The sequence below is a fragment of the Oncorhynchus kisutch genome, linkage group LG22 (assembly GCF_002021735.2).
Source record: "Oncorhynchus kisutch isolate 150728-3 linkage group LG22, Okis_V2, whole genome shotgun sequence".
Classification (NCBI taxonomy): Eukaryota; Metazoa; Chordata; class Actinopteri; order Salmoniformes; family Salmonidae; genus Oncorhynchus; species Oncorhynchus kisutch.
Genome location: NC_034195.2, coordinates 2,835,930 through 2,848,591, shown reverse-complemented (window position 1 = coordinate 2,848,591; position 12,662 = coordinate 2,835,930). Strand labels below are relative to the sequence as shown.

The window sequence follows — 12,662 nt, the reverse complement described above, 5'->3', positions numbered from 1 at the left end:
CAGAGCTAATGGTGGGAAGCTTCGACGTCTCAGACCCCGTAACGGGAGGAGTAGAGACCAGAGAAGACTCGGCCTCTGACTCCGACTCGCTGCTTAATGGGGAAAACCGGTTGAAAGTTTCTGTCGGCTGAATGAGCAACACCGGTTGAGCATTCCTACAGCATTTCCTTCCAGAAACCGCGAGAAAGTTGTCCGGCTGCGGGGACTGTGCCAGGGGATTTATACTACTATCTGTACTTACTGTTTCATCCTTTCCTACACTGAAATTACCCTTGCCTAACGATTCCACATTGTACCATCATCCTTCCCAAAGAACCTTTGAAGAACCCTCTGTGCGTAGCTGATGTAATGAAGAACCATGCAAAGGGTTATTGAAAGAACGAATACAGTGAAAAATGAAGAACACTTTTTTGGTACTAACTAGAACCTTATTTTTTAGAGACTAGAGCGATGCTCTCAAACCTTTTTCCCGGAGAGCTACCCTGGAGAGGCATTTAAGGTGATGACTGATAATCAATAAATATAGAGTGTTATATGAAGAGCAGAGGCATTTCTCTCAGTATTCCCTGTCTTGTCCTTCGGGCATATTAGCAGTCCCAGACTCTTTCTTTCTGGACCCCTAGCTTCTGCCGTTTTTTATCTCAATTTAAAATAATTTATGTGGAACAATAAAGTACCTTACTGTGATTGTATTCAGTAAAAAAGAAAAGAAAAGAAAAAAGCTTAGCACAGAGCGATTTCTCAAGAAAGAACTGTCTGGGAGTGGTCTGAGTGGGGAGCGGAAAACTGAAAACGAGCTGTTATTGGCAGAGAGGTTTGTAACTCTCTTTCGTAATGGTCTATTTACTAATTTACCACCTGGTGATGTCACCAGGCAGGCCAAAACACTATCCCACCAAAAGAGGCAGAAATTTCAGCCGGTTCTTATCAAACAGCTCTTCCACACCTCAAAGTGTGGAAATACACAGAGTGCACAAAACATTAGGAACACCTTCCTAACATTGAATTGCCCCCCCTTCTCCCCTAAGAACAGCCTCAATTCATTGGGGCATGGACTCTACAAGGTGACGAAAGCGTTACACAGGGATTCTGGCCCATGTTGACTCCAACACTTCCCACAGTTGTGTCAAGTTGGCTGGATGTCCTTTGGGTGGAGGACCATTCTTGATACACATGGAAAACCCAGCAGCTTTGCACTTCTTGACACAATCAAACCGGTGCGCCTGGCACCTACTACCATACCCCGTTCAAAGGTACTTAAATATTTAACCCTCTGAATGGCACATAAACAATCCATGTCTCAATTGTCTCAAGGCTTGAAAATCCCCTTCATCTACACTGATTTAAGTGGATTCAACTGGTGATCAATAAGGGAGCATAGCTTTCACCTGGATTCACCTTGTCAATCTGTCGGTGTATATAAAAGACGGCAAAATCTCATTTTAAGCAGTATTTATCACCCAGGGTGGCCAGCAGTTGATAGCTCATTGACATGCTATTTCACAGACATACTGCCCCACTGGTGAATGTAATGATGTTATTTATCACCCAGGGTGGCCAGCAGTTGATAGCTCATTGACATGCTATTTCACAGACATACTGCCCCACTGGTGAATGTAATAATGTTATTTATCACCCAGGGTGGCCAGCAGTTGATAGCTCATTGACATGCTATTTCACAGACATACTGCCCCACTGGTGAATGTAATAATGTTATTTATCACCCAGGGTGGCCAGCAGTTGATAGCTCATTGACATGCTATTTCACAGACATACTGCCCCACTGGTGAATGTAATAATGTTATTTATCACCCAGGGTGGCCAGCAGTTGATAGCTCATTGACATGCTATTTCACAGACATACTGCCCCACTGGTGAATGTAATAATGTTATTTATCACCCAGGGTGGCCAGCAGTTGATAGCTCATTGACATGCTATTTCACAGACATACTGCCCCACTGGTGAATGTAATAATGTTATTTCTGTCTTATCTCTGCAAGTTGAACAGTGCCCCCATCCGCCCCCACCAACTCTCTATCTGCACTCACACACATTCATGAAGGTAGATTATATCCAGGTTTTTTCCTTGGTGCTTTGGTATTAGTGATATGTGTATCACTTCCACAACCCCTTCCCCATCAGATAAAGGTATGGGAAAATGTTAGAATTTAATTAAGTACCCTTTGTGTTGTTCAACTCAAAATGTTATTGATAATTGAGACTATTACAGTCACTATCAAATTGCCAGTCTCAATAGGCCACTGGATAATGTATTACCTTATTAAGCAGTCCGTATACAATTTACTTTTCTTTGTCATCCTCTGGTCACCCTACCGGATTGTAATTTTGTGCAGGTTATCCGAGTGCATTTTGAATAGTATAAATGGTTTTGCCTCTCTGTGTTATCTATATCTCTGGCTTTCAAATTCCTCCCCATGTGAATTGTTCATTTTCAGAAGGATACCTACTGCACACCTGGCAAACTTTAATTTCATTGAGATTGAGGTGATGTGAATTTATATTGCATGTCATTAATTAGATATTTTTCACTCAAAGTTAAATCTTTTGATCTTTTTTTCCTTCACCCTTTTACCTTGTCTAGTTCCTTTGTGGTTGCATATGTCCCCTTTTAGAACATTGGCATCAGCTGTTCCCATTACAACATCAAAACACATTTGGTATAGGTTGTTGCACCAACAATAGCCCTGATGTAGAGGGCTGACAGATATCATTTTTCATGCTGCGGGCAGAAGTGGGCGGTCAGACAGAGCTCAAGAGAAAGTGCAAGTGTCCGCACTCTCTCCTCCTCTGCTCTCTTCAAACTATGTCTAGCCTATTGGCTGATATAGCACAGAAATCCCACTAGCCTAATATAATGGTCCACGTGAGAATCTCAGGTAATTTAACCTATTTCATAGGTTATTTTTGCTCATTTTGATATTGCCTATAGGACCCAAAATTGCTGGGACCGTGGCTGGCAAGCGAGCTGTTACATGGGCCTAAATTAACATTCATGACTGCGGTTGGGTTGGGGACCAGTTCTTGCTGGAACAGTTGGGAGTGGACAGAAAGCCAGTGGGAGCGGGGTGAAGAAATCAGTCCTGCGCAGACCTCTACCCTGATGTTTCTGTTGTGATCCTCTGTTGGAGGAAAACATGTTTATTTTTATCTCTCCATTACAGCTTAAATCTACTGTAACTTGATTGAGTTTGTACAATGGATTTTTTTGCAATGCTTGTGGAGGTAATTGAGATTGCTTCCTTGACATTGCTCTCTGTGTGAAAACAATAACATTGCCCTTGGCTTTAAGTTCGTGCAACAGTGATTTGTTCCTCTTCTTTGCTGTATGTGCTGACATTTGCATAGTTTTATTTTTTGTTTGTTATCATATATTCTGCTAAATTATTAATTTCCCCTTGACCTAAATATGTAACTCTCTCTCTCCCCCTATCCCTCTCTATCCCTCTCTCTATCCCTCTCTCTATCCCTCTCTCTCTCTCTGAGGGCCAATTGGGGTGTCATGATATGCAAATTCAAGTGTGCAAATGCCCTACTTTCTTATGAATAGCCATTTGTGTATGATCAAGTATAAAAACAGGTCTACATCAAGAGAAGAAAGCTCTTTGTAGAGCTAAAATGATCTGTTTCATAATACAGATCTAATTATTCATTGGCGGGTTTTATTCTGCCATTTTTCTTTCCCTTTGTCATTACGGATGCCCTTTCTGTGTGTTGTTTTCACTTCTGACCGTGCAAGTGAACAGGAATTGGCTTTAGGGGATTGATAATAACGCTTGTTCACACCCTCTCCCAACATGTGGTATTGTGGTGGAAGGTTGCAGTCTCCAGTGTCGAGCAGGTGTCGAGCACACGTGCGCGCACATGCATACCAGTGTTGTGTATGTATTCATGGATGCCAGGCTTCCCTAAAACTTTGACACATTTTTTATGATAAAACAAAATTGTCTGTACCTATCTGACCTGAAAAATAATCAAAGCAAGGGAAACAGTGCCCCTCTGTCTCAGTATGTCTAGCCCATGTATCTGATGCTGTCATAGAGAATGATATAGGCCACTAGATGCCAAAAGGCTGTATTAGCGTGGGCAGCGCCATTGAGGGTTTCCCCCATTTGTATGTAGTCAACTGGGTGGGACTTCCAACTTCATCGGCTGATCCCTCCTGGTGACCCTGTTGGAGTCATGTCCAACTTGGTCATCAGAAGGGATCAGCCAATCGTGATGAAGAAAATGTACTATTTCAAAATGGCTCAATGGCAATGCCCATGCTGTCACAAAGACTATAATGGCACAGATACAAAGATGAGTCCTCTATCTATGTCTATGGGATGCTGTCTGGACAAAAACAGTAAGACTTTGCCGCCGTAGCAATGTCAATAAGCATTTGGCCTATTTTGATTTAAAAAAATCTATAAAATAATTTGCCAATCAGCGTTGAGCTGAGCTCAACTGTGGGTGGCCCTGGCGACCATGCGAGGAAGTTAGGCTAGAAAGCATTTTAGCCAGGTAGCTAGTCTAGGACATCAAAAGCAAAAAGCATTTACTAAAGTACGACAGCCATGGACCGTTATGCCAAATTGAAGGAGAGGAGGATGGCATTGGCGTTCATCTAGTCTTCAAGTATGGTGCCTCAGTAACATGTTTTTTTCTACTTGTGTGCGCACACACATACAGTGGGGCAAAAAAGTATTTAGTCAGCCACCAATTGTGCAAGTTCTCCCACTTAAAAAGATGAGAGGCCTGTAATTTTCATCATAGGTACACTTCAACTATGACAGACAAAAAAAAAAGAAAATCATATTGTAGGATTTTTTATGAATTTATTTGCAAATTATGGTGGAAAATAAGTATTTGGTCACCTACAAACAAGCAGGATTTCCTGCTCACACAGACCTGTAACTTCTTCTTTAAGAGGCTCCTCTGTCCTCCACTCGTTACCTGTATTAATGGCACCTGTTTGAACTTGTTATCAGTATAAAAGACACCTGTCCACAACCTCAAACAGTCACACTCCAAACTCCACTATAGCCAAGACCAAAGAGCTGTCAAAGGACACCAGAAACAAAATTGTAGACCTGCACCAGGCTGGGAAGACTGAATCTGCAATAGGTAAGGTAGGCAGCTTGGTTTGAAGAAATCAACTGTGGGAGCAATTATTATGAAATGGAAGACATACAAGACCACTGATAATCTCCCTCGATCTGGGGCTCCATGCAAGATCTCACCCCGTGGGGTCAAAATGATCACAAGAACGGTGAGCAAAAATCCCTGAACCACACGGGGGGACCTAGTGAATGACCTGCAGAGAGCTGGGACCAAAGTAACAAAGCCTACTATCAGTAACACACTATGCCGCCAGGGACTCAAATCCTGCAGTGCCAGACGTGTCCCCCTGCTTAAGCCAGTACATGTCCAGGCCCATCTGAAGTTTGCTAGAGAGCATTTGGATGATCCAGAAGAAAATTGGGAGAATGTCATATGGTCAGATGAAACCAAATTACAACTTTTTGGTAAAAACTCAACTCGTCGTGTTTGGATGACAAAGAATGCTGAGTTGCATCCAAAGAACACCATACCTATTGTGAAGCACGTGGGTGGAAACATCATGCTTTGGGGCTGTTTTTCTGCAAAAGGGACCAGGATGACTGATCCGTGTAAAGGAAAGAATGAATGGGGCCATGTATCGTGAGATTTTGAGTGAAAACCTCCTTCCATCAGCAAGGGCATTGACGTGGCTGGGTCTTTCAGCATGACAATGATCCCAAACACACCACCCGGGCAACGAAGGAGTGGCTTCGTAAGAAGCATTTCAAGGCCCTGGAGTGGCCTAGCCAGTCTCCAGATCTCAACCCCATAGAATATCTATGGAGGGGGTTGAAAGTCCGTGTTGCCCAGCAACAGCCCCAAAACATCACTGCTCTAGAGAAGATTTGCATGGAGGAATGGGCCAAAATACCAGCAACAGTGTGTGAAAACCTTGTGAAGACTTACAGAGAACGTATGACCTCTGTCATTGCCAACAAAGGGTATATAACAAACTATTGAGATATACTTTTGTTATTGACCAAATTCTTATTTTCCACCATAATTTGCAAATAAATTCATTAAAAATCCTACAATGTAATTTTCTGGATTTTTTTTCTCATTTTGTCAGTCATAGTTGAGGTGTACCTATGATTAAAATTACAGGCCTCTCTCATCTTTTTAAGTGGGAGAACTTGCACAATTGGTGGCTGACTAAATACTTTTTTGCCCCACTGTACATGTAGAAATCAGTACCATGGACAGCCACATGATGTTTAGCAACGTTGATTGGACTTAATTATTTTAGGTATCTTTAAGATTGTTTCCACTCTATTAGACAAATCATATATACAGTTGTAGTCAGAAGTTTACATACCCCTTAGACAAATACATTTAAACAGTTTCACAGTTTTTCACAATTTGACATTTAATCCAAGAAAAAATTATCTGTCTTAGGTCTGTTAGGATCACCACTTTATTTTAAGAATGTGAAATGTCAGAATAATTGTAGATATCATTATTTATTTCAGCTTTTATTTCTTTCATCACACTCTCAGTGGGTCAGAAGTTTACATACACTCAATTAGTATTTGGTAGCATTGCCTTTAAATTGATTGACTTGGGTCAAATGTTTCGGTTAGCCTTCCACAAGCTCCCCAAAATAATATTCCTTCTGACAGAGCTGGTGTAACTGAGTCAGGTGTGTAGGCCTCCTTGCTCGCACACAATTTTTCAGTTCTGCCCACAACTTTTCTATAGGATTGAGGTTAGGGCTTTGTGATGGCCACTTCAATACCTTGACTTTGTTGTCCTTATGCCATTTTGCCACAACTTTGTAAGTATGCTTGGGGTCATTGTCCATTTGGAAGACACATCTGCAACCAAGCTTTAACTTCACCTGACTGATGTCTTCAGATGTTGCTTTAATATATCCACATAATTTTCCTCCCTCATGATGCCATCTATTTTGTGAGGTGCACCAGTCCCTCCTGCAGCAAAGCACCCCCACAACATGATGCTGCCACCCCCATGTTTCACAGTTGGGATGGTGTTCTTTGGTTTGCAACCCTCCCCCTTTTCCTCCAAACATTACGATTACTATTATGGCCAAACAGTTCTATTTTTGTTTCATCAGACCAGAGGACATTTCTCCAAAAAGTACGACCTTTGTTCTCATGTGCAGTTGCAAACCGTAGTCGCTTTTTTATGGCAGTTTTCGAGCAGTGGCTTCTTCCTTGCGGAGAGGCCTTTCAGGTTATGTCGATATAGGACTTGGTTTTACTGTGGATATTGATACTTCTGAACCTGTTTCCTCCAGCATCTTCACAAGGTCCTTTGCTGTTGTTCTGGGATTGATTTACACTTTTCACACCAAAGTACGTTCATCTCTAGGACACAGAATGCATCACCTTCCTGAGCGGTGTGTTGGCTGCGTGGTCCCATGGTGTTTATACTTGCGTACTATTGTTTGTACAGGTGAACGTGGTAGCTTCAGGCATTTGGAATTTGCTCCCAAGGATGAACCAGACATGTGGAGGTCTCCAATTTTTTTTCTGCGGTCTTGGCTGATTTCTTTTGATTTTCCCATGATGTCAAGCAAAGAGTCACTAAGTTTGAAGGTAGGCCTTGATATACATCCACAGGTACACTTCCAATTGACTCAAAGTATGTCAATTAGCCTATCAGAAGCTTCTAAAGCCATGACATAATTTTCTGGAATTTTCCAAGCTGTCAACTTAGTGTATGTAAATTTCTGACCCACTGGAATTGTGATACAGTGAATTATAGGTGATATAATCTGTCTGTAAAATATTTTTGAAAAAATTACTTGTGTCATGCACAAAGTAGATGTCCTAACCAACTTGGCAAAACTATAGTTTGTTAATAAGACATTTGGGGAGTGGTTGAAAAACGAGTTTTAATGACTCCAACCTAAGTGTATGTAAACTTCTGACTTCAACTGTTGTCTAGTTGATTTGATGATATTTAAATGTTTAAGTTGAAATGGTGCTGGAATAGTGGAGGCAGTGCTCCCTTTGTCTTTGTGCTGACTTTCTGTAACTCTCTGTGGTTCTAAATCAGTAGTTGTTTAGTAAACTGTCTGTCACGTTCTGACCTTAGTTATTTTGTTATGTCTTTGTTTTAGTATGGTCAGGGCGTGAGTTGGGTGGGTTGTCTATGTTTGTTTTTCTATGAGTTGGTATTTCTGTGTTTGGCCTGGTATGGTTCTCAATCAGAGGCAGCTGTCAATCGTTGTCCCTGATTGAGAACCATACTTAGGCAGCCTGTTTTCACCCTTGATTTGTGGGTGATTATTTTATGTGTCTGGGTGTTCCACACGGAACTGTTTCGGTTTTTGTTATTTCACATTGTTATTTTGTATTTTTCTGTGTTCTATTAAAAGTATCATGAACACCTACCACGCTGCGCATTGGTCCTCTGATCCTTCCTACAACTCCTCGTCAGAGGAGGAAGAAGACTGTTACACTGTCAGAAACATTCAAATGCTTGACCACGCTGTAGGTCATGAAACTCTTTGTTACATTCAATATTTGCTTTGTGGACTTCACCGGATAGATACTGCTCTCCAGTTTTGTGATGAAACAAACACTTGGTTGAATTAATTTCGGCACTCCGTGATCGTTGTCTTTTTATTATCTCGGCATTATTATATATCATATGGAGTAGGTCTATTCTCGGTTACCCAGAAGTTAAATTCTCACGAAAGTTGTCATTCCCATTTAACTTCTGTGGGGAATGACATTAACAATTGTGATTTCCATTTTGTGAAGGAAGGAAGCAAAGTCTCCTCCCTCGCAGAAGGAACTCTCGGCCAAATCCCTCCCTTTCGCTAATTTCACCTGTGTTTCTGATCCGTGTGAACACACGTGTGAAGCACTAAACATGGAAGAAGTGAGTGAGAATGTTTTCAACCTAGCTATTTTGAATCTTAGCAGTGTCCATTCCATAGTCCCAGTCAGTATTAGATAGAACGGGAAAACAACCTGTGGTTACCTTGACACCTTTCAAACACAATTTGATTGTTGTTGGGGTACAATAACTACTGCTCACAGGGCTTGAAATCACCGCCCCAGTTTAAATGCCGCCTTTGCGTAATCCTGATTCATCCAAATAATCAATTACGAAAACCCAAAACGAAGAACTACTGCTGCTTGTAATCGCATAATTCTACAGATTCTTGACAGATTCTTGCCGTTCACACGTGAATCTGACCATGACGGATTTGACCATGAAGGTCGAGGAAGCTTTGCCGCAAACCACCGTGAGATCTATGCCCATGCATTGGTTGGTTCCCTCCAGTGGGCTGCGCATAATTACAACCAGAGCTCAGATAGTGTACAGCAGTGTACTGATCATTAGAGTGTTCCTGTTTCATAACTTTAATGATCATGGTATTTCATGCATAACATGTCCCTTGTCCATCCATGTGCTGCAAATCCTACATTCTCATGTTTATCACACACTTTATCTTGCATCCTTTATTAAGGACACCGAAGTCCCTGTGTCGGTGTATATAATAGATTATTCTCTTTCTCTCTCCTCTCTTTGTCACTTACTCTTTCTCGCTCCCCCTTTCCTTGTCTGTACACAGGTGTTTTTCTAGTTTCCCAGCAAGCACATAACGTTCTGAGAACCTTTCCTAGAACTTGGTGAGAGTGTGGTTGTCCTATGGTTATTTAGCATACAACCGTCCCACAACATTCTGGGAATGGTGCAGAATAGTTGCTTGGCTTTGGTACATCCTCAGCAAATTTAAGGAAGTTGACAAAATAATGTTATTTTCTTGGCCTTTCATTACTTTAAAATAACCCTTAATTTTTGTTCTCAAAACGTTAATAAAACCTCCCAGGAAAAAAATCCAGGAACCATTGTGAAACATTCTCAGAACCTCCCTGCAACCTAAAAATATACATTCCCAGAGCAGGCAAAATGTTGACTTCCATTATCAGAACGTTTAAAAAAACGTTCCGTTTTACTGGTCAGAAAAATGTATGGCTTTGTTTTCCGAGAACCAATGGGAAACCAAAAACATACGTTCCCACAACTTCCAAGGACCCAAATGATAGCTGGGCAGTTTGCAAAAGCAGCCTGCAAACTTCCAGACACTGCCATACATTTTGAAAGAATTTCTCTCACATATGTTGTGCAAAACTGTTCATCCATTCTGCATCTGACTGGATGTATTTGGATTTTGTGAATTGATACCATTTTGTGATTTTGTCACAGTAGTAAAAAATATTTGATTTAATATATTAACCATTGACTTGTAATATAGATAGATAGATAGATAGATAGATGAGCTAATGGTACATCAGCCACAGAGCCACGGCCATAACGAGAGTAAACCATCCCTCTTCCTCTCCTGTCCTCTCCCCACAGCTCGCATTGTGAGGAGCCGGCAGTGGTGTGATATGATGCCTTGCTTGGAAGACGAGGGCTGTGACCTCTTAGTAAACCAGTCGGGCTGGACCTGCACACAGCCTGGGGGCCGGGTGAAGACCACCACGGTAAGACAAGACTGCCAAGCCTCGTAACCACACAATCTGTCACAGTTAGAGTGACCAGAGGCCATAAGACCTGTCCAGGGACCTTTGTTTGGCCTTGATGTGTTTCTGGGAATGGCGTAGAGGCCCCTGTAGAAACATTCAGAGCTACAATGCCTTTCATTTGCTGGAGAACGTAATTTAATGTGAGCCTTTGCCACCTATGTCTATGTGGTCATTGCCTGATATAATCAGTTGTTTGTATGACTGCATCACTTAGCTATTTGAATGTGTTACAGTATGTGTTATTTTTGTCTATATGTGGTAACAAAGAAAACCAATGCTTAAGTTTGTTGATGAAATAATTCTCACTCATGCACACTTAACGTCACTCACTGAATGTTGCTTCCGTCACTATCTTGTCAGGGCATCAATTTCACCGCTGATTAAAGAGCTCCATTTCAATAGCTTCATTATGCAGCATTAATTTGCATCCTCATCATTAGCATGTTGTCTGATGTTCATAAATGCATTTAAATCTACGGCACATGCATTGCAGCTAATCGACCTAATATACACTACCGTTCAAAAGTTTGGGGTCACTTAGAAATGTCCTTGTTTTTGAAAGAAAATCACATTTTATGTCAATTAAAATAACACATTGATCATAAATACAGTGTAGACATTGCTAATGTTGTAAATGACTTGGCTGATTTTTTATGGAATATCTACACAGGCATACAGAAGCCCATTATCAGCAACCATCACTCCTGTGTTCCAATGGCACGTTGTGTTAGCTAATCCAAGTTATAATTTTAAAAAGCTAATTGATCATTAGAAAACCCTTTTGAAATTATGTTAGCACAGCTGAATCCTATTGTCCTGATTAAAGAAGCAATAAAACTGGCCTTCTTTAGACTAGTTGAGTACCTGGAGCATCAGCATTTATGTGTTCGATTACAGGTTCAAAATGGCCAGAAACAAATACGTCAACTGTGAAGAGGCGACTCCTTCTGGCCTTCTAGGCAAAGTTCCTCAGTCCAGTGTCTGTGTTCTTTTGCCCATCTTAATCTTCTCTTTTTATTGGCCAGTCTGAAATATGGCTTTTCTTTGCAACTCTGCCTAGAAGGCCAGCATCCCGGAGTCGCCTCTTCACTGTTGACGTTGAGACTGGTGATTTGCTGGTACAATTGAATGAATCTGCCAGTTGAGGACTTGTGAGGCGTCTGTTTCTAAAACTAGACACTCTAATGTACTTGTCCTCTTGCTCAGTTGTGCACCGGCGCCTCCCACTGCTCTTTCTATTTTGGTTAGAGACAGTTTGCTCTGTTCTGTGAAGGGAGCAGTACACAGTGTTGTACGAGATCTTCAGTTTCTTGGCCATTTCTCATATGGAATAGCCTTAATTTCTCAGAATTTGAATAGACTGATGAGTTTCAGAAGGAAATTCTTTGTTTCTGGCCATTTTGAGCCTGTTATCGAACCCAGAAATGCTGATGCTCCAGATACTCAACTAGTCTAAAGAAGGACAGTTTTATTGCTTCTTTACTCAGCACAACCGTTTTCAGCTATGCTAACATAATTGCAAAAGGGTTTTCTAATGATCAATTAGCCTTTTAAAATGATCATCTTGGATTAGCTAACAAAACGTGCCATTGGAACACAGGAGTGATGGTTGCTGATAATGGGTCACTGTACGCCTATATAGATATTCCATAAAAAAATCTGCCGTTTCCAGCTACAACAGTCATTTACAACATTAACAATGTCGACACTGTATTTCTGATAAATTTTGATGTTCTTTTAATGGACAAAAATGTTTGCTTTTCTTTCAAAAACAATAACATTTTTAAGTGACCCCAAACTTTTGAACGGTAGTGTATATATTTTTTAAGAACATTTGTACATGCTTAAAGAAGGCGTTAACTGAATCTGAATAATTTACAAATGTATTATGGCATCTAACATAAACATCCTCCTAACATGCATATTTTGGGGTCTACCGACTTTTGTAAAAATCTGTGATATTCTTCTGCATTGTAAAGAATCAGGCAGAATTAGCTGAATTTCCATCCAGAAGTGTCTTGAAGGCTGAAGGGTAGTCATGCATGCTC

The 12,662-nt window shown here is 41.0% G+C and overlaps 1 protein-coding gene across 1 annotated transcript in view; it reads left to right on the top strand.

Annotated features, from left to right (window-relative positions):
* Positions 1-10,599, top strand: part of LOC109867644 (chemokine-like protein TAFA-5) — a 109,968-nt gene extending 99,369 nt beyond the window's left edge. Inside the window, exon 3 of the mRNA XM_020456897.2 lies at positions 10,445-10,599. Within this exon, the coding sequence (XP_020312486.1) occupies positions 10,445-10,599 (155 nt within the window). The remainder of the gene's footprint in view (positions 1-10,444) is intronic.
* Positions 10,600-12,662: the final 2,063 nt, after the last annotated feature.